Here is a 22536-nt window from a genome sequence, read left to right as displayed (position 1 = left end):
GTATTCGCTCAATGAAGAATTTATTTAAGAGCACAAACACATTTAGCATCTTAAGTACAGTGAAGTTGCTTTCCCGAACTATGTAAAACAATTACAAAATGAACAGGAACCTTAAAGAAAAATGAATGCAGACCATTACATTTACTTATTGGTCAAACCTGATCAATGGATAATGTATTAACAGTAATGGTAACAATTTAATTTAACTAAGGCTTGATGTAGAGCACCGAATACAAACGCCCTCAACAGCAACACATAACTTCAGTCAGACATTAAAGACAAATGTATGACCTCAACTATCCAAAGGAGATTTTTTTAGAATGAGAGAATACATAAGTTATCAAAAGTCCAGCACCAAAGAAAACATTGTCATGCTTAAAGGGTGGTTCTCACCACAAAAACATTTTTGAATGGTAGAGTAGAGAAATAAGACTGTCAAGTTACATGTGTTGTCCTACATGTTTTTTCTCAATCTCACTTGGTTGGGGTCACTTTGGCTTTTGATGGGAGTCTGCTCCAGGACAATTAGCCTGCAGGCATAAAGAACCAAATGAACACTACAGTCTAAGCATGCAAGCTAAACTCTAGTGTAATATGACTGGCTTCTACAAACATACATCCACAGTAAAGTCCCATATCGACATAACCTTAAAGGCGCTCAGCAAGGAAGAAGCCACTGCTCCAAAACCGCCATTAAAAAAGCCAGACTACAGTTTAACGGCACATGGGGACAAAGAAAACCTGACTCGGTTACACCAGCTCTGTCAGGAGGAATGGGTCACAATTCACCCAACTTATTGTGGGAAGCTTGTGGAAGGCTACCCGAAACATTTGACCCAAGTAAAGGCAATGCTACCAAATACTAATTGAGTGCATGTAAACTTCTGACCCACTGGGAATGTGATGAAAGAAATAAAAGCTGAAATCATTCTCTACTATTATTCTGACATTTCAAATAGTGGTGATCCTAACTGACCTTAGACAGGGAATTTTTACTAGGATTAAATGTCAGGAATTGTGAAAAACTGAGTTTAAATGCATTTGGCTAAGGTGTATGTAAACTTCAGACTTCAACTGTGTATGTATGTATGTATGTGTATGTATGTATAATAACTTAAACACACCTGTGAGGCTGACTCCAGGTCTCATGACTAGCCATCTCTAGCTTTTCTGTCAAAACAAAGTTGGTTAGAATTGTACACCTCTTTAGTATGTCAGTAATTGGGGAGCAAGGGAGGGTGCTTTGTTCACCTGCGACAGGTGCTGGTTCTGTCCAGTCATTGGTGTTGACCCCCTTCTGTTCTCCCACCTCGGCACGGTCCCCTCCTGGACAACCTGCATCCTCACTCAACTCGCCCTCCACCTGGGGCTCACACACACCCAGCCTGGCCACAGGGAAGGCATAAACATTCCACACACCAATCCACACTTTACAGTAACAAGGGTCAGTTGTGGGTGGACACATCAGGTACCATCTCAGGGCTTCTAGGCCATAGGTTCACAAGGCCATAGTATGAATGAAGCAGGTATAATGGTAATGATCACTTTTTCAGAAGGTTCCATTGGTCACTATTGTAAAAGTATGGGCCCAAGTTGCGACTTAACTAATTAGTAGGGATGCGCAATGTCGGTGATATTAGCTAAAAATGCCAATATCGGCCCGATGTCTAGTTTAACGCCGATGTCAAAGCTGACCTGCATACCTATAACGTCGGCACATGCCGTAATGACGCCACGTAAAATGTTGCGCTACACGTGCAACACAGCATTCCTAACCTAGCCCATGTCGTCTGCTGTGTGGATCGAGCAGTCATTTGAACGAGTAACAAAATTTCAGCGACAGCCCAAAGGTGAAATCCATTAACTTGGGGCGGCAGGTAGCCTAATGGTTAGAGCATTGGACTAGTAACTGGAAGGTTGCAAGATCGAATCCCCGAGCTGACAAGGTAAAAATCTGTCGTTCTGCCCCTGAACAAGGCAGTTAACCCACTGTTCCTAGGCTGTCATTGAAAATAAAAATTTGTTCTTAACTGACTTGCCTAGTTAAATAAAAGGTAAAAAACCCCTCCAAGATAATGGATTCATTGGTTGATTGTCAAGGGCATTCTCCGTCGTGGTTGATGTTGGCCTTTACTGGTCAAACACCGGTACACATGTTGCCCTACAGGAGTTACACAGTAATTGCGTTCCATACTATGGAACGCCGTTTGGGTCTTTGCGTGTCAACGATACATCAAATAACAGTTATATTATAGAATGTTGTGTGCATGATTTCCTGCAAGACAGGAATGTCAGTGTTCTGCCATGGCCAGCGAAGAGCCCGGATCTCAATCCCATTGAGCAAGTCTGGGACCTGTTGGATCAGAGGGTGAGGACTAGGGCCATTCCCCCCTCGAAATGTCCGGGAACTTGCAGGTGCCTTGTTGGAAGAGTGGGATAACATCTCACGGCAAGAACGGGCAAATCTGGTGCAGTCCATGAGGAGGAGATGCTTAATGCAGTTGGTGGCCACACCAGATACTGACTTACTTTTGATTTTGACCACCCCCCTCCCCCTTTGTTCAGGGACACATTCAATTCCTGTTAGTCACATGTCTGTGGAACTTGTTCAGTTGTTGAATCTTAGGTTCATACAAATGTTTACACATGTTAAGTCTTCTGAAAAGAAACGCAGTTGACAGTGAGAGGACGGTTCTTTTTTGCCGAGTTTAGATTGCTTAAAAGGCCGCTAAAAATTGTAATATTGGTATCGGGTTTTTTTTGGCAAGGAAAATATCAGTATCGGCCAAAAATGTCATATCTGTGCATCGCTACTAATTAGTAAACTATGTTGGACTGACTTCAACTGTGGATATTGGATTAGGTTGTAAGGTTATATGCTAATGGCTGGGCACTCACTGTTGTTTGGGGTGTGCAACCAGACCTGGACTTTTCAGAACCCTGTGACCAGCGGCCCTTTCCACCAACATGCCCTGCAGCACTTCATCCAGAGTAGAGTGAGCTCTGGATGGAGAGAGAGCGAGCCTGAGTATACATCACATATGTCAACTTTACCACTTTAGGGGTACTACTATTTTAGTATTATATCACCAGTCTGGTAATATTGCCAATTAATAAATACGGCAGAAATAGTGTCCAATACAGTAGTCTCCAACCCTGGTCCTGGAGGTTGGGAGTGAATAAACTAAGTGTTGGCTGGAACAAAAGCAGGCACAGTTGTGACCCCTGGCCAGAGCTTCAGCGCATTCGGAAAGTATTCAGACCTTGACTTTATTCAAATTTTGTTAGGTAATAACAGCCTTATTCTAAAATTAATTAAATTGTTTTGTTTCCGTAATCTACAAACAATACCCCATAATGACAAAGCAAAAGCAGGTTTTTAGAACATTTGTCAAATATATATACATTTAAAAAAAAATCTAATTTACAAGTATTCAGTCCCTTTACTCAGTACTTTGTTGAAGCACCTTTGGCAGCGATTACAGCCTCAAGTCTTCTTGGGTATGACGCTACAAGCTTGGCACAACTGTATTTGGGGAGTTTCTCCCATTCTCTGCAGATCCTCTCAAGCTCTGTCAGGTTGGATGGGGAGTGTCACTGCACAGCTATTGTCAGGTCTCTCCAGAGATGTTCGATCGGTTCAAGTCCAGGCTTTGGCTGGGCCACACAAGAACATTCAGAGATTGTCCCGAAGCCACTCTTGCTTTGTCTTGGATGTGTGCTTAGGGTTGTTATCCTGTTGGAAGGTGAACCTTCACCCCCAGTCTGAGGTCCTGAGCCCTCTGGAGCAGGTTTTCATCAAGGATCTCTCTGTACTTTGCTCTGTTCCCCTTTCCCTCGATCCTGACTAGTCTCCCAGTCCCTGCCGCTGAAAATCATCCCCACAGCATGATGCTGCCACCACCATGCTTCACCGTAGGGATGGTGCCAGGTTTCCTCCAGACGTGACGCTTGGCATTCTGCCAAAGAGTTCAATCTTGGTTTCACCAGACCAGAGAACCTTGTTACTCATGGTCTGAGAGTCCTTTAAGTCCCTTTTGACAAACTCCAAGCGGGCTGTCGTGTGCCTTTTACTGAGGAGTGGCTACTGTCTGGCCACTCTACCACAAAGGTCTGATTGGTGGAGTTCTGCAGAGATGGTTGTCCTTCTGGAAGGTTCTCGCATCTCCACAGAGGAACTCTGGAGCTCTGTCAGAGTGACCATTGGGTTCTTGGTCACCTCCCTGACCAAGGACCATCTCCCCTGATTGCTCAGTTTGGCTGGGCAGCCAGCTCTAGAAAAAGTCTTGGTGGTTCCAAACTTCTTCCATTTAAAAATGGAGGCCACTGTGTTCTTGGGGACCTTCAATGCTGCATACATTTTGGCTTGGGTTTTGCTCTTACATGCACTGTCAACTGTGGGACCTTATATAGACAGGTGTGTGCCTTTCCAAATCATGTCCAATCAATTGAATTTACCACAGGTGGATTCTAATCAAGTTTTAGAAACATCAAGGATGATCAATGGAAACAGGATTCACCTGAGCGCAACTTCGAGATATGTTTATTTTTAATACATTTGCAAACATTTCTTAAAACCTGTTTCATTCTGGGTATTCTGTATCGATTGAGAATTTTTTCATTTAATCCATTTTAGATTAAGGCTGTAACGTAACAAAATGTGTTAAGTGTCAAGGGTTCTGAATACACTATGTTTAGTGAGTCCTACCTGTCAGTCTCCTCCAGTGAGTCTGGGCCCCCAGACAGGCCTTTGGCCTGGCTCTGCTGTACAGGTGCTGCAGCTCCCTCTGTGTCTGGACCACAGCCTGAAAGGTAATCTGAACAGAGGTAAATTGCTTTCTTATTAGAAATATGCATTTGCTACGGTTTAGAGATACTGTTTTTTTCTTATTATTATGCTGATGTAATGCAGTATAGTACCTTCACTGTGTGTGCTGCAATGGTGGGCTCCTGATGCTTCTGCCTGCTCTGTACTGGTCACAGAACCCTCTTCGCCAGTTAGCACTTGATCATTAATCACCTCTTCATCCTCATGGTCTGTCTCCTCTTCGCCAGGCAACTCTTCCTTATTTGACACAAGTTCATCTTCTGCAGAGACAGGTTTATAACTGAACACAGTCTACCACCAAACATACATAGTACACTGGTCTGGGGTTGACATATTGATCTAATAGTAATATCACGTCAGTTAGTTGAAATGCAGTTACTGACAATAACATTCAACTGATCAGCAACCTTAATTGAATCAGGTGAGTTCCCACTGGGCGCAGACATCAGTTCTGATTTACATTTGGTTGAGTTGTCAACTAACGGAAATTAAACGTGAAATCAAAAAATGTCACCTTGACATTGGATTTACATTAGTATTTTTATTTTCTCTTACGTTTTTTACTTTAAAAAAAATCCAATCAGTTTTCCACATTGATTTAATGTCATCACACATTTTTTTTGGGGGGGGGGGTTGGGTTAACATGGATAGGGCTTCTATCAAAGCCTGCACCCGCACCTCCAGAACTATGTTTGGAGACAACACCTCACCTCCCTCTAAAACAGAGGAGCTAGCATCCAGAGGATCTTCATCCATCAGGTCGACATCCACACCAGCACATCTACCCTGATCGGACCCTTCCAACTCTTCTTTCCTGTCAGCAACCAGCGACATCCCTCTCTCCCCTTCGAGATACTCCATGTTCTTCTCCTCCAAACTCTCTCTCTCCTCCACCTCCTCCCTTTCTTGGCTGGTGGTGGGTATGGTGTAGGTAGAGCCCACACCCTGGCTGGTCCTTGTGGTCTGTCTCTCTCCGGAGCTGGCTGTGGTGAACTCTGACATGCCCACGGGCGTCCCAGTCTCCTCGAGGGAGGAGTCTCTCATCAGGGAAGAGGTATGTCCGGAGAAATCTGTCTGCAGATAGAACAGCAGAAATATACATCAACCTTTAAGTTACGTTGATATAAGGTAAATAACTAATGGGTAAAACTGCACACCCTGTACATCTCCAGGACCAGGGTTGGTGGCCACCGGCGTACTATATATTTCGACAGGTCTGAAGAATTCATTGAAACATTGTTCTGACTGGGAGAGTGCTGACTATTCTGACCGTGCTGGCTCCCAGGCTGGCAGTGGCGAAGCTCTCGGTGTGGGGGGGCAGGGAGCGGGTGCTGCCCCAGGTGGAGGTGTCCAGCAGGCTGGGCAGAGGGGGGATGGGCTCCCCAGTGACCCCCATGGCTCTGTAGTTGGGCGCAGTTGCTGCACCACAACAAAACAAGTATACCAGTGACATCTTGCTGCAATTCAACTTGTAAAAGTAGTGCTCCTGGTGTTTAACATGCACACGCAAGGTGTGTGAACTGACTGGTAATGTATGTGTGAAATAAAGTTGATTTTGGTTGCATAGGGCCTCGACTATACACCACTGGATATTGTACTACGATTTCTGAATTAAAGAAGCTACTCGCTAGCGAAACTCTAGCTAGCTACATTGACTATGTTCACAATGTAAACAATAGCAACTTGTGTAATTAGAGGAACCTTTAGTACAACCACTAGCAACAATTTAATGAGTACTTGCGAAAAACTGGACCAAAGCTATTGTACTTAGGCATAGTCGATGAATATGGTACAGTATAGTAGGGGAAAATAGAATAAAGACGCTCTTCCCCTCTCCGTGTAGCAGGTAGAACGCACTTTGTAGCAAACAATGCTGATGGCAAAGCTACGCGTATAGTGGAGCTTAAATATAACACTGGTAGCTGGGTGGCGTTGGTTGGTACCTGGGCTGCGTGGGGTGCTGTAGCAGGGCGGAGGCTGTCTGTTCAGGGGGCTGGGGTGCAGTCTCTCCTGGCCCAACCACTCGTGGTGCTGGGCGGGTGAGCACGTGATGCTGGAGACATCAGCCAGGTCAGGTAGACCACTATACATACATACATACATACATACATACATACATACATACATGAGCTGCAGAGTGTGTGTCTCAGAATAATTAGATCTTGGGCATGATGTGGACATACTCCCAAAGGATGAACTGTTGGTTCTTGACTATATCACACCTCAATCTACTCTTTACATTTGTCAATTAGCAGACGTTCTTCTCCATAGCAACAGTAGTGAGTGCATACATTTTTCGTACTGGTCCCCCATGTGAATCAAACCTACAAGCACCATGTTCTACCAACTGAGCTACACAGGACTACAGCATCACCCTTTCCAGAGCTCCTAAACAACATTCCCATCAGGTTCTAAGAGGAATTTACAAACATTAGAAGTTTCAGTGCAGATGAATGCTTATTGACAACACACATACATTACATAATCATACTGCACAGTTGATTCTACCATGGAGTGTCAGTGTGTTGGTGCTGCTCCTACCTGGCCATTGGAAAGGGTGCGTGCTGACTGACAGTGGGGTTTATATCAATCTCATCTGACTCCTGTACAGGCTGACACTCTGGGGAAATGAACACTACATCAGTTTATTATCTGTCTTCATCTACTACTGCCTGAATGACCCAGCAGTGAATATGATAGCTTACACACTGGAATACTGCTCCAACTCTGGTTGAGTGTCAAAACACACACACACACACACACACACACACACACACACACAGCCATCTTACTCCTGTGTTTGGTCTCCAGCGTCGGTTCCTCTGGTGCAGTCCTACTGACAGCAGCCCTACACACCTCCACTGTCACATCCAGGTCGTCCTCTGAGCTGACAGGGCTCTGACAGGAGTAAACCAACCAGTAAGAGGAAACAAACAACTACAGTTAACTACATGCATGACTACCTAATTAGCTAAATAACTACCTAATTAGCTAAATAACTAACTACTCCTACATTATGTTATACCATATACATTTACATCATTTAGCAGACGCTCTTATCCAGAGCGACTTACAGTAGTGAATGCATACATTTCATACATTTTTTGTTTTTCTGTGCTGGCCCCCCGTGGGAATCGAACCCACAACCCTGGCGTTGCAAACACCATGCTCTACCTACTGAGCTACAGGGAAGGCCATATATACAGTGCCTTCATAAAGTATTCATACCCCTTGACTTTAGTGTTACAGCCTGAATTCAAAATAGATTCTCACCCATCTACACACAATACCCCATAATGACAATGTGAAAACATGTTGAGATTTTTTGGGCAAATGTATTGAAAATGAAATACAGAAATCTAATTTACATAAGCATTCACACCCCTTTTCTAGGACACTCCAAATTGAGCTCAGGTGTATCCAATTTACATTGATCATCCTTGCAGTAGCTACATCTTGGAGTCCACCTGTGGCCAATTAAATTGTTTGGATATGATTTAGAAAGAAACACACCTGTTGATATAAGGTCCCACAGTTGACAGTGCATGCCAGAGCAGAAACTATTGGAAGAGGTACAAAACTGAGGCTTGAATGCAAAATAAAGATGTTTATTAAAACGTCATTGTGTCCAAAAAATGTAAGTGCATAAATGAAAAGTGAAAACAAATGTTTCGGCCTCACATGATCAAGCAAGAAAACAGAAAATCTACGAATCAGTACCAAGTACAATAGAATGCATCTAGAATCTACACTGAACAAAAATATGAATGCAACATGTAAAGTGTTGGCCCATGTTTCATTAGCTGAAATGAAAAAAATCCCAAAAGATGTATATAAAGTTAAAAAAAAAGCTTATTTCTCACAAATTGTGCACAAATTTTGTTCATATCCCTGTTAATGAGCATTTCCCCTTAGCCAAGATAATCCATCCACCTGACAAGTGTGGCATATCAAGAAGCTGATTAAACAGCATGATCATTACACGGTGCTGGGGACAATAAAAGGCCACACTAAAATGTGCAGTTGTCACAACACAATGCCACAGATGTCTCAAGTTGAGGGAGCATGCAATTGGCATGCTGATGTCCACCAGAGCTGTTGGCAGATAATTGAATGTTAATATCTCTACCATAAGCTGCCTCAAAAGTTGTTTTAGAGAATTTGATAGTACGTCCAACTGGCCTCACAACCACAGACCACAGTAGCCCAGGACCTCCACATCCGGCTTCATATGCGGGATCGTCTGAGGGGTATTTCTGTCTGTAATAAAGTTATTTGGTGGGGAAAAACACATGCTGATTGGCTGGGCCTGGCTCCCCAGTGGGTGTGCCTATGCCCTCTAAGGCACACCCATGGCTGTACCCCTGCCCACTCAAGTGAAATCCATAGATTAGGGCCTTATTTATTTCAATCGAATTATTTCCTTATATGAACTGTAATTCAGTAAAATCATTGAAATTGTTGTGTTTATTTTTATTCAGAATAGATTACATACAAAAGCAGACAGAGAAAAAGCTATATTTTGATTTCACATAGAGCAGAAACAATACCATGAAGTCCAAGGCACTGTCTGCAGATCGCCGAGATATGTCTCATCACAAGTCTACACCAAAAGTATGTGGACACCTGCTTTTCAAACAATCTCATTCCAAAATCATGTGCATTAACATGGAGTTGGTCCCCCCCTTTGCTGCTATAACAGCCTGCACTCTTCTGGGAAGGCTTTCCACTAGATATTGGAACATTGCTGTGGGGGACTTGTTTCCATTCAGCCACGAGCATTAATGAGGTCGAGCACTGATATTGGGCGATTAGGCCTGGCAGGAGAGCGCCTTACCCAAACTGCTGCCACAAAGTTGGAAGCACAGAATCATCTAGAATGTCACTGTATGCTGTAGCATTAAGATTTCCCTTCACTGGAACTAAGGGGCCTAGCCCCCAGACCATTATTCCTCCTCCTCTAAACTTTACAGTTGGCACTCTGCATTTAGGAAAGTAGTGTTCTCCCGGCATCCACCAAACCCAGATTAGTCAGTCGGACTGCTGGTGGTAAAGCGTGATTCATCACTCCAGAGAATGCGTTTCCACTGCTCCAGAGTCCAATGGCGGTGAGCTTTACACCACATCAGCCAATGCTTGGCATTGCGCGTGGTGATCTTAGGCTTGTGTGCGGCTGCTCAGCCATGGAAACCCATTTCATGAAGCTACCGTCGAACAGTTATTGCGCTGATGTTGCTTCCAAAAGAAGTTCGGAACTCGGTAGTGAGTGTTGCAACCGAAGACAGACTATTTTTACACGCTTCAGCGCGCTGCGGTCCCGGTCTGTGAGCTTGTGTGGCCTACCACTTCGTGGCTGAGCCGTTGTTGCTCCTAGACGTTTCCACTTCACAATAACAGCAAGGCAGACATTTGACAAACAGACTAGTTGGAAAGGTGGCATCATTTGACAGTGCCACATTGAAAGTGCTTCTACACCTACATTGCTTGCCGTTTGGGGATTTAGGCTGGGTTTCTGTACAGTACTTTGTGACATCAGCTGATGTAAGGGCTTTATAAATAAATTTGATTGAAAGTCACTGAGCTCTTAAGTACTGGCCATTCTACTGCCAATTTTTGTCTATGGAGATTGCATGGCTGTGTGCTTGATTATATACACCCGACAGCAAAAGGTGTGGCTGAAATAGTCGAATCCACTAATGTGAAGGGGTGTCCACACACACACTTTGCCATGTAGTGTATAAAACAATGTCTACAGTGGTCTCCATCATTGGAAAAAATACAGAACTACCCAGACTCTGCCTAGAGCTGGCCGTCCAACCAAACTGAGCAACCAGGCAAGAAGGACCTTGGTCAGGGAGGTGGCAAAGAACCCAATGACCACTCTGACAGAACTACAGAGTTCCTTGGCTGAGATGGGAGAACAAGTCTCTCTATAACACTTCACCAATCTGGGTTTTATGGGAGAGGGGCCAGGTGGAAGCCACTCCTGATAAAAAGGCACATGACACCACACCTGGAGTTTGCAAAAAGGCACGTGAAAGATTCTTTGGTCTGATGAGACAAAAATTGTACTCTTTGGCCTGAACCAGGCACAGCTCATCACCTGTCTAACACCATCCATACCGTGAACCATGGTGGTGGCAGCATCATGCTTTGGGAATATTTTTCAGCAGCAGGGATAGGGGGACTGGTAAGGATAGAGGGAACAATGAATGGAGACAAATACAAGCAAATCCTTTATGACAACCTGCTTCAGTGTAAATGAAAGACTGGGGCTATGATTTACATTCAAACAGGTCAACGACACTAAGCATATAGTCAAAGCACTGTTGGAATGGCTTCAGAACAAGAATGTTAAAGTCCTTGAGTGGCCCAGCCAAAGCCCAGACTTGAATCCCATTGAAAATCTGTGGAAAAACTTGAAGATTAACTGAACAGCAAGAGGTTGAGAAAATCCCCAAATCCAGATTGCTATGTCTGTATCAGTTTTGCACAAGACAACTCAAAGCTGTAATGCCAAAGGTGCTTCTACAAAGTATTGACTCAGGGGTGTGAATACTTATGTAAATGAGATATTTCTGGATTTCATTTTCAATACATTTGCAAACATATCTAAAAACAGGTTTTCACTTTGTCATTATGGTTAGAACAAATATATTTTGAATTCAGGCTGTAACAACAAAATGTGGAATAAGTCAAGGGGTATGAATACTTTCTGAAGGCATTGTAACTATTACGTTAACTAAGAACTACTAGACCTGGCTGTCTCTGGATGGGTTGTTCCTCTGCTCTGGGTTGGGGGTGTAGAACATGCTGGAAGGCTCCACAGGAGACTGGGTGTAGTCTGACTCAGAGGTCCCCTCCTCCTGGAGACACAAGGTCAAGGGTTTAACACGGAGTGTGTAACATTTTAACTAATATAATCTGATGATTATGTTCTCTATGGGGTGCAGAGTTGAGGTTTTGCTTATCTCATCTAACCTCCCTTTGTCCCGCGCCCTCCCACACCCCACATGTCATATTGAAGGTGCGGTTCACTGTGTGGAAATCTGCATCCTCTTCACTCTCACTCTGGACACCTGTATAGAAAGATGAGCTACTAAGACAGAAGATAGAAGCATAGTAGGATATGATCATATCTATGAGCATAAGGACAGTATAGCATGCTTATCAGCTGCATCACCTGCAAAGCTTTTGAAGATCTGCTCCAGCTCAGAGCTGCTTTCGAGGGCCTCAGCTGCAGCTTTCTGTGGCTGTGAGGCAGGGTCTGGAGAGGACCTGTAGCCGTTGTCACTGCGCCCCAGGGGGTTCTGTCTGGGCGGTTCCACCGCTCGCCCAAACCCCTGTCTGTCCTCCATCTCCTCACTGTCACTGCTGGCAGGGGGGCCCACAGCCACCCCCAGACACCCCCGGGTCATCCTGGCCACCAACTCTGACACCTCACCTATGAGAGGACGAGGAATTTAGAAGGAAGTTGGGGTCAGAACTGTAATAAATGTAAAGATGGTGTTCTGTGAAGTGTAACTTGGGTATAATGCATGTACACTGAACAAAAATATAAAAAAGCAATTTCAAAGATTTTACTGATCATGCTGTTTAATCAGCTTCTTGATATGCCACACCTGTCAGGTGGATGGATTATCTTGGCAAAGGAGAAATGCTCACTAACAGGGATGTAAACAAATTTGTGCACAAAATTTGAGAGAAATATGCTTTTTGTACATATGGACAATTTCTGGGATCTTATTTCAGATCATGAAACCAACACATTACATGTTGCGTTTATATTTTTGTTCAGTGTATAATATAGTGAAATCTTACTGGTCCATTTGGCCTTGACTGGGAGCTCAGGCTGTCTGGGACTGTCCTCAAGAGATTCTGTCCCCTCAGAGGACAGACACAGCCTGGGATGGGGCAGAGGGAGCAGGTTGTCAAAAACACGCAAACAAAATGTAAAGTGGGGTGTCACCAAATCCTAGTCATTTTTTAAACAAATCCCACCATTGGAAAATGTTGCTCAAAGGTATACTGTTGTAGCTAATTGGTGTTTCAATTATTTTACATTTTGGGTTAGATTTGCACAATTGTCCCCACCATATAGTTTGACTAAATGAGGCCACTGCTAGTTTTATATCCCACTTATACTTTCTACCGTATGTATATGGATTTAGAGCAGAGAACAGCGCTGCCTTCGCCAGTGTTCTGTACCTGTCAGTGAGTTCCTGTCTGTCCACTGACTGCTGCTTTGTCTCTGCCTGCTGACCTCCTCTCACTGTCCCTCTATCTCTACCTGCCTACCAGACAGACAGCAGTCACTCACTCACTCAGTCACAACACAACCTGGGAAGAGCTATAGTTGTGACAAACTGTACAATGGGAATATATTCTTAATCCAATCATGGCACTTTTGTGAGACTCAGAGTTGCAGTTGTGTGTGTGTGTGTAACACCAGAGGTTGCAATTTGTGGTGGTGTGCTACCTGCTGCTGCCTTCTGGGGCATATGTTGACAAAGCTGTCCTCTGGAGCCGAGCTATAGTGGCTCATCTCCTCACCCTCGCTGCCAGTTCCCTCCGAAGTAGTGCACTCCAAAGTAGGGTACTCCTCCGAAGGGCACTCCAGAGTAGTGCACTCCAGATTAGGGTATTCCTCGGCAGGATACTCCCTCTGCCACGCGGCCAGCTCCTCAGCGCTGAGCGGCCTGGACTCTCCTCCCTTCAGTAGCTGGGCCTCCAGTCTCTTGGCCGAGGGGTGGACACCATGTGGTAGGAGGCGGTATTGTGAAGGAGGCCCCACTGCGCGGGACATGTAACTACACATCGACCCAGAAAGAGTGGAGGAGAGGGAGGTGGAGGCTGAGGAGGAGATATGGGGGGTCTGAGCATCTTTTCCCTCTGCCCCTCTGTCCACCTCGTCGACCGCCCCCCGCTCCTGTTGCCGTCGACAACGGCCTGTTTCCACGACGGCCAGGTTGCACTCGGACTGCTGCAACAGTACCTGGGAGACCTTGAGGTTGAGGACGATGGAGCTGATGTGCTCCGAGAGCTTTCCGGACACTTGGCGCTCTGGCTGAACAGCCCTCTCCTTCATAATTGTCCGCTCCTCTTCTTCCTCATCCTCTGTTACAGTGCTGGAGTCAGACTCTTCTTCTTGGGTGTTGTAGGGTTCCGATGGCACAACAGAGCACAAGCGCCAGTCATCCAGGGGCAGGGTGTCCCTAAAAGAGATGTCACGGTGGAATATGGGCTGTTCAGAGTCTGTCGTCATCCCTCCTTCTCCCCTCTCTGTCTCGTTCTCGCTGTCCAGCAGTTTGTCCAGTTCGTTGAGCTGGTCCTGGATCTCCCTGTCCACTGTAGTGACCATGGAACTGCCTAAAGAACCTTCCTGTGGGTCAGTGTAGGCGGTAGGCCTAAGGTCTGAGAAAGAGGGGAAAAGACATGGCTAAAACCCTTATTTTTATTGTATTGTTCAGGGTGTTTTGTATGTGCTTTTGTATGTGCTGTGTTCAACACCAGCACCTGCAGGCTCCTTGACTGGGGCGGACTCTGGACTCCAGCCTGCAGGCCTGAGCCCTCCTCCTACATCTGTGTACAGCCCACTCCTCCTCCTTCCCCCTACTTGGGACAGCTCCTACCACACACAAATACCAGGGTCACCACAGAGAGGTCATGATAACAAATCCATAAAATGTCATGTGAGGCTGCTGCCACTATTACGACACCAACCATTGCTTATGTTGGCTGAGTGCCTAGGCTGCAGTCTATACCTTCATGTCTTGGCGCAGTGTGTAACGCAAGTCCTGCAGGCTGTGTGTGCGGTCCTCGGGGCGGGGCTGCAGGCCCACCCTGACCAGGGCGTAGTAAGGCTGGGGCACACTGGAATCTGTAGCCAGGGCCTGGCCCAACTCTACAGTCTGCCTGATCCAACGAGGGTCCACCGGGCCCCACGGCACTGAGTCTACGGTAGAACACACACATGCAAATATTCACACTGCTGCAGTGGACAACAGATGTTGGAGTAGCTACCTGTATAGAGCTCCTGGATGAGGGCACACAGGCTGTAGAGGTCAGCTTTCCCTGTGCAGGGTCTCCGTCTGATGACCTCAGGGGCGGCCCAGTTGTACAGGCCTGGGGGCAGGGGTAGGTGAGCCGAGGGTCTGCGGTGACTATTGTCACTGGGAGAAGAACAGGACATACAGACCAATACTTATTACTTACCACCCTTATGGAATAATGTTCAGTATTTCATTGCAGGCACATGGACTACAATAAAAGTTGTACAGGAAAAAGAAAGACCTAGTAGTGCAAGTTTCCCTTTCTTCCTACCTGGGCACCATGAAGCCGAGGCCGGAGAGTTTGGCCACGCCAGGGTGTGTGAGGAGGATGCTGTGGGAGGAGAGCGCTCGCAACACCAGGGCCCGACCATGCAGGTAGAGCAGAGCCTCACACACCTGCAGCACCACTAACAGCATGGTCTCAGCACGCAGCACTGGAAACTCAGCACGCTGGTGAGGTGCACAAATACATTTGTTAAATTGAATGAATCTGAAAGTACAAAACACTGATAAATGTTGAAAGTGTGTATGTGTGGTGGGGATTACCCTCTGGTGCAGCAAATTGTGCAGAGAGCCCACGTGGACTCGCTCAAACACCAGACGGACCCTCAGCAGGTCACTGGACATGCTCACTGCCATCAGCTGCAGCAGGTAGGGATGGAACAGCTGGCTACAAACAGACAGTCACACAACAGTTACTGGGTTATTCTGTATATCCATAGACAGCATCAATAGCACTAAAATGACAGGTGTACTTCATGTTAAAGACTATCATTTGGAGAAACACTTGAGAACTCAACGCAGCAGTCATTTAAGTTGTTTAAAGAGTTCAAAGAGACCGTCTTCGTCTTCTCACTTGCAGTACTCCAGCTCAATGAGCATCAGGTCAAGGTAAGCCTCTTGGCTGCCCCCTTGTGGAGAGATGGACTGCAGCTCCTTCACAGTGATCCTGCAGCCCTTCCAGCTGTAACTGACAGATGGAACAACTAGCTTAGAGATTTTTTTCCCCTAAGTCTGTAGCTTCTTATTTGATGCAATCCCATAGGAGTTATATAAGATGTGGTTCCAGTCCTCAGTAGTCTTACTTGGTCATGGTAATGAAGGCGCCACAGGTGAAGGAGAGGAGGGGTTCGTCGTCCGCCTGCCCTAACTCACTGTCCCCAATCACAGGCAGGAAGGCCAGAAGGCCCAACGCATGTCCCAGCTTATCTACACACATCTGAGCCCAGCAAGAAAACACAGTCACTCACTCTCATCCAGAAACAAAATACTGCCATTCCAAAATATACCACACTATATGCAATTTAGCAGACGCTTTTATCCAAATAAACTCATACATATATACACATACATACAGTATAATGATAAAGGGACAAATCCTAATATGACGTGGCCACATGATGCAACTTATTTTGGTTATCATCAACTTCACCGTTTTAGGCAAATACCTTTCCAAAGCCAAAACATTGAACTGTGTCACAGGCAGAGGACTTGGTATCTTTCTTTCTGTTGAGGTGCAGGTCAGAGCCACTGCAACATGGGAGAAATGTTAACATACAGATTTTAAGAAAACAAACCCCCCAAAAATTGGCAGTATTAATGTAGGATCCCCCCACCTACTCACCCAGACTTGAGGAGCTCCAGTAGAGAGGGGGAGCGCAGCAGAGTCTTGGAAGAGGTGGAGGTGGGGGTCCGGCACAGCTCCCTGGGCTGGGGGGACTGAGACAGGCTATGCATGTGGGTCACACAGCTCTTCAGGAACTTAAGCATCTTGATGACAGAGAGGGAGCGAGAGATTAGTAGTGTATACAGTATGCATCTGATCATTGTATCTGTGAGCACCAACCCTGGCGCTGTGCTCCTGAGCCCCAGCCTCGGCCCAGTCTTGGGGGCTCCTGCCTTTGTGGTCGTGGAGCCTTAGGTCCCCCCCTGCGTCTAGCAGGCCGCTCAGCAGCCAGGGGTTACAGGCGAACACGGCAGCGTGGACGGGGGTGCTCCTGTCCTCACAGCGACTACACAATAAAATAGGTCACTCACAGTATGGTGTCACAAAACATGCTGCACTAAAAGGCTTACACATCTTCGAAGTATCTATTTCATGTCTAAAAAGAGAGACATGAGAGTGAGTGAATGACTTGTCGGTCTTACTGGTTGGGGTCAGCTCCAAATTGCAGAAGCAGCTCAGTGACACTTGCCAGGCCCAGGAGAGAAGCACAGAACAGAGGTGTCTGGCCCAAGTGATTGACACAGTCCACATCCACACCTATAGCACAGCATCAGAACAGCTTTCAATTGATTCACTTCATTAGGTAGCCATTTAGTCATAACTGTCAAGCTCACTGGGTAGGTGCTAGTAGGTAGTGTTCATATGAACCAGAATCTGGCTTTACAGAAGTCAGAGGGGTTGGGTTAAATGCTGAAGACATTTAAGTTGTACAACTGACTAGGTATCCCCTTTCCGCAGCCATTGAACTTGTCATTTACCAGCTTTTCAAGCTTAATAAATGTCAAAATACATTCGTTACTCACAAAATGAAGTAATGAGTAGCAACTACCATAATTTACTGCCATCATGTACTTCCAAAAAAGGTCTAAATAAGAATGTACAATCCACTGAAAAAAAATGCCTATTGTGCACCTCCAATGTAAATCGCTCACATCATTGATCCCGGGTAGCACTAACCTTACTGCCATGCACAGGTCGGAACTATACAACAGATCAATACATTGAACGTGCCATAGAGGCATTTTTTTCTGTTTCATGTAACTTTTTATTTAAACCTTTTTTGTAAGTACACGTCGGCCGTGACGGCAGTAAATGACAATAGTTGCTAATCGAATGTCCATGTTTTGTGAGTAACAAATGTATGTGGACATTATTAAGCTTGAAAACCCACTGAATGGCAAATTGAAGGCTGCTTCCTGGGCTTATTTTATTTAACCAGGTAGGCCAGTTGAGAACAAGTTCTCATTTACAACTGCGACCTGACCAAGATAAAGCAAAGCAGTGCGACAAAAACAACAGAGTTACACATGGGATAAACAAACATACAGTCAATAACACAATAGAAAAATCTATGTACAGTGTGTGCAAATGTAGAAGAGTAGGGAGGTAAGGCAATAAATAGGCCATAGTTGCGAAATAATTACAATTTAGCATTAACACTGTGGTGATAGATGTGCAGATGATGATGTGCAAGTAGAGATACTGGGGTGCAAAAGAGCAAAAAAAAAAAAAATATGGGGATGAGGTAGTTGGGTGTGCTATTTACAGATGGGCTGTGTACAGGTACAGTGATCGGTAAGCTGCTCTGACAGCTGATGCTTAAAGTTAGTGAGGGAGATAGGTCTCCAGCTTCAGTGATTTTTGCAATTCGTTCCAGTCATTGGCAGCAGAGAACTGGAAGAAAAGGCAGCCAAAGGAGGTGTTATCTTTGGGGATGACCAGTGAAATATACCTGCTGGAGTGTGTGCTACGTGTGGGTGTTGGTATGGTGACCAGTGAGCTGAGAAATTGGGGCTTTACCTAGCAAAGACTTATAGATGACCTGGAGCCAGTGGGTTTGGCGACGAATATGTAGCGAGGACCAGCCAACGAGAGCATACAGGTTGCAGTGGTGGGTGGTATAAGGCGATTTGGTAACAAAACAGATGGCACTGTGATAGACTGCTTCCAGTTTGCTGAGTAGAGTGTTGGAGGGTATTTTGTAAATGACATCGCTGAAGTCAAGGATCGGTAGGATAGTCAGTTTTACGAGGGTATGTTTGGCAGCATGAGTGAAGGAGGCTTTGTTGCGAAATAGGAAGCCGATTCCAGATTTTATTTTGAATTGGAGATGCTTAATGCGAGTCTGGAAGGAGACTTTAGTCTAACCAGACACCTAGGTATTTGTAGTTGTCCACATATTCTAAGTCAGAACCGTCCAGAGTAATGATGCTAGTCAGGCGGGCAGCAATCGGTTGAAGAGCATGCATTTAGTTTTACTTGCATTTAAGAGCAGTTGGAGGCCACGGAAGGAGTGTTGTATGGCATTGAAGCTTGTCTGGAGGTTTGTTAACACAGTGTCCAAGGAAGGGCCAGATGTATACAGAATGGTGTCATCTGCATAGAGCTGGATCAGAGAATCACCAGCAGCAAGAGCGACATCATTGATATATACAGAGAAAAGAGTCGGCCTGAGAGTTGAACCCTGTGGCACCCCCATAGAGACTGCCAGAGGTCCGGACAACAGGCTCTCCGATTTAACATACTGAACTCTATCTTATAAGTAGTTGGTGAACCAGGCGAGGCAGTCATTTGAGAAACCAAGGCTATTGAGTCTGCCGATAAGAATGCGGTGATTGACAGTCGACAGCCTTGGCCAGGTCGATTAAGACTGCTGCACAGTACTGTCTTTTATCGACGGCGGCTATGATATTGTTTAGGACCTTGAGTGTGGATGAGGTGCACCCATGACCAGCTCGGAAACCAGATTGCATAGTGGAGAATTCTGCCCCTGAACAAGGCAGTTAACCCACTGTTCCTAGGCCGTCAACAGCCTTGAAAATAAGAATGTCATTGAACAAGCATGGGAAACGGTGTTTAAACCCTTTACAGTGAAGTTACTTGGATTTTTACTTATCATCTTTAAAAGACAAAAAAGGGACGTTTCTTTTTTGTTGTTGCTGAGTTTAGGTCTATAACAGTTTGGGTCTAGAGTGTCTCCCCCTTTGAAGAGGGGGATGACCGCGGCAGCTTTCCAATCTTTGGGGATCTCAGACGATATGAAAGAGAGGTTGAACAGGCTACTAATAGGGGTTGCAACAATTGCGGTGGATCATTTTAGAAAGAGAGGGTCCAGATTGTCTATGCCAGCTGATTTGTAGGGATCCAGATTTTGCAGCTTTTTCAGAACATCAGCTATCTGGATTTGGGTGAAGGGGGGGGGGGCTTGGCAAGTTGCTGCGGGGGGTGCAGAGCTGTTGGCCAGGATAGGGGTAGCCAGGTGGACAGCATGGCCAATTGTAGAAAAATGCTTATTGAAATTCTCGATTATCTTAGATTTATCGGTGGCGACAGTGTTTCCTAGCCTCAGTGCAGTGGGCAGTTGGGAGGAGGTACTCTTATTCTCCATGGACTTTACAGTCTCCCAAAACTTTTTGGAATTAGTGGCAATTTCTGTTTGAAAAAGCCAGCCTTAGCTTTCCTAACTGACTGTGTATATTGGTTCCTGACTTCCCTGAAAAGTTGCATATCGTGGGGGCTATTCGATGCTAATGCAGTACGCCACAGGATGTTTTTGGGCTGGTCAAGGGCAGTCAAGTCTGGGGTGAACCAAGGGCTATATCTGTTCTTAGTTCTAAATTTCTTGAATGGGGCATTCTTATTCAAGATGGTGAGGAAAGCACTTTTAAAGAGCAACCATGCATCCTCTACTGACAGAAGGAGGTCAATATCCTTCCAGGATACCTGGGCCAGGTCGATTAGAAAGGCCAGCTCGCTGAAGTGTTTTAAGGAGCGTTTGACAGTGATGAGGGGTGGTCGTTTGACTGCGGACCCATTACAGACGCAGGCAATGAGGCAGTGATCGCTGAGATCCTAGTTGAAGACAGCAGAGGTGTATTTAGAGGGCAGGTTGGTCAGGATGATATCTATGAGGGTGCCCGTGTTTACAGATTTAGGGTTGTACCTGGTAGGTTCTTTGATCATTTGTACTTAAAGGATAATCGCCATGTCAACGTCTCCTAACTAAAGCCAGATTCTGGTTCAGGGATCATCCATATAACTTTAGTCTATGGTTGGGATGAGAAATGCTTACTTATGCAACATTACTGTTGTTTTACCTTTCTTGAGCAGCTTCTCCAGCTTGTGCAGATTCTTCTCCAATGTGTACCTATGCAATTGAGCAGGTAGGCCTCCATTCTTCACGATCCCCAATCGCACTGGGCAGGGAACAGGCAAAGCAGCCATACTGCTTCATTCACTGCCACGGAGTTCCAACTACCAACGGGGGTCGCTGCAGTAAAAACTGCCGAATGTCAGTTAGTTGGCTAGCAAGCTAGCTAACACATTAGCTGTCTAGCTAGCTAATTAACGACCAATGACAACCAGTTAGCCAACTATGGATTCGTCGATATATTTAGTAGTTGAAATGGTTGTTAAGTTTAAGGTGTTTAGTATGAAATTAATATAAACTTAATTAGCGAAAAATACTTGTTTACCGAATTCGTAGTATCTAGTTAGCTGATCATCAGACTACGCGCGAGCGTCGAATCTCTCACAGTAAATTAGGCATCACGAGCCGTCCAACTAAAATAATTTAGGGAAAAAAATATTGTTAACGTTACGGCGCTTGTGTGCTAAAGTCGAAATGCCATAATAGAAAAGCAGATCACAAGCATATGACACGTATCTGTTAGTTTAGCTACCACAAGAGCCTTGAATGTTTACATATGGTGGTCCTTAGTGCCAAGAAGACGGGTTAATACAGGGTTTCCCAAACTCGGTGCACGTTTTGGTTTTTGCCCTATTACGACACAGCTGATTCAAATAATCAACTAATCATCTAATTTTGATCATTTGAATCAGCTGTGTACAGTAGTAGTGTTTGGGTAGAAAACAAAAGGTTCACGCCTTGGGTTACGGAGGACAGAGTTTGGAAAGCTGGTTTATAGGCAACAACCAGATTTGTGGAAAATATTTTACAGATATGTCAATGATTGCCATTTTCAGGATTGCTTTGCAGCATTACAGTTAGGTAAATTAATGTTTTTGAAATGTAGGCAGCCAATTACAATAAGTTCTCAAATGTACTGTGTTTATTCTTACATCTCCTTCCTCTATGTTATATTGGCGATCGCACAATTTAATCTGTGTTCCTCCACCTAATGTGCAGGATGGAAACAGGATTCCCCAAAATGGAACAAAATAACCCAAACTACCAAAAATTAAATACGTAAACGAAATCAAACAACTTTTCTATTTTCCTGGGTTGTGGGTTTACAGTAATTGACAACACGGTGTAATGTAATGACGTGTATGGGTGGGTGGCGCTAGTAAACACATTTTGGAGGGATTAATGAAAATGGCTCCAGCTATGTACTTGGAAGTTGGTTTCCTCATCATCTAGTTAACTCCAGCTTCAGCAGACGTAAAACTTGGCTTGCTGAAGAGGTAAGACTAAACAATGGTTAAATTAAACTATTTTCGGAGCTACGCATTTACATGGAAGAGTTAGAAACGGGTTTAATGTATCAAACAAAGTAACGCCAAGTGGCTTGCTAGCTTTTGAAGTTGTCTGCCTGTGTCAATCTCATTCAGGTCGCTGAAACGATAAGCGAAAGATGCAGAGGGATGTGTCGAGCTACGCAATTGCGCCGTCTGTCAAAGTGAAACTCCTCAATGCTGGGTTTCTTTCTGCTGCAGACCTGTGTGACTTGCGACCTCTCCAACTCAGCAAAGGTAGCCAACCAGTCACTGTTATTGATGTCATTACAGTAGTAGGTTATAATACAGTTACATGCCATAAACCGGGTGAAATGCATTACACCTAAATAACCCATATGTATTATTGTCAATATGTGGTACCTGCTAAGTTTATTTTACAATGCCTCTCACAGTCCATTATATTTTTACCCTTCAAGCTTGTCCTCTTCATCAACCTCTCCATCCCTGTT

At 45.0% G+C, this 22536-nt stretch overlaps 2 protein-coding genes across 5 annotated transcripts in view; one reads left to right on the top strand and one right to left on the bottom strand.

The window, feature by feature from the left end:
• Positions 1-3: 3 nt before the first annotated feature.
• Positions 4-22534, bottom strand: tex14 (testis expressed 14, intercellular bridge forming factor). Of its 4 annotated transcripts, none has more exons than XM_014197184.2 (30): positions 21082-22043; positions 20704-20888; positions 17029-17143; positions 16727-16892; positions 16505-16650; positions 16329-16410; positions 15966-16099; positions 15737-15850; positions 15427-15550; positions 15152-15330; positions 14852-15000; positions 14593-14783; positions 14345-14456; positions 13308-14242; positions 13037-13122; positions 12650-12732; positions 12012-12272; positions 11810-11907; positions 11587-11694; positions 7621-7726; positions 7370-7448; positions 6772-6911; positions 6099-6247; positions 5539-5902; positions 4921-5088; positions 4709-4817; positions 2899-3003; positions 1252-1385; positions 1125-1170; positions 4-530 (listed from the first exon to the last, which is right to left on the bottom strand). In XM_014197184.2, exons 2-30 carry the CDS (start codon positions 20828-20830, stop codon positions 455-457), a joined length of 4686 nt encoding a protein of 1561 aa, XP_014052659.1. In that variant the 5' UTR covers positions 20831-20888; positions 21082-22043; the 3' UTR covers positions 4-454. The 4 variants fall into 4 exon arrangements, with proteins under 4 accessions (XP_014052659.1, XP_014052658.1, XP_014052656.1 ...); XM_014197183.2 differs by having other exon boundaries at positions 20704-20876; XM_014197181.2 differs by having other exon boundaries at positions 20704-21169; positions 21289-22043.
• Positions 21884-22536, top strand: part of LOC106603463 (DNA repair protein RAD51 homolog 3) — a 32097-nt gene continuing 31444 nt past the window's right edge. The window contains exons 1-2 of the mRNA XM_014197185.2: positions 21884-22033; positions 22181-22321. Of these exons, the coding sequence (XP_014052660.1) occupies positions 22204-22321 (118 nt within the window). The 5' untranslated portion in view covers positions 21884-22033; positions 22181-22203. The remainder of the gene's footprint in view (positions 22034-22180; positions 22322-22536) is intronic.

This window comes from Salmo salar, chromosome ssa04 (assembly GCF_905237065.1).
Source record: "Salmo salar chromosome ssa04, Ssal_v3.1, whole genome shotgun sequence".
Classification (NCBI taxonomy): Eukaryota; Metazoa; Chordata; class Actinopteri; order Salmoniformes; family Salmonidae; genus Salmo; species Salmo salar.
Note: the sequence above shows the minus strand (reverse complement) of the source record. Positions and strands in the feature narration are given on the sequence as shown.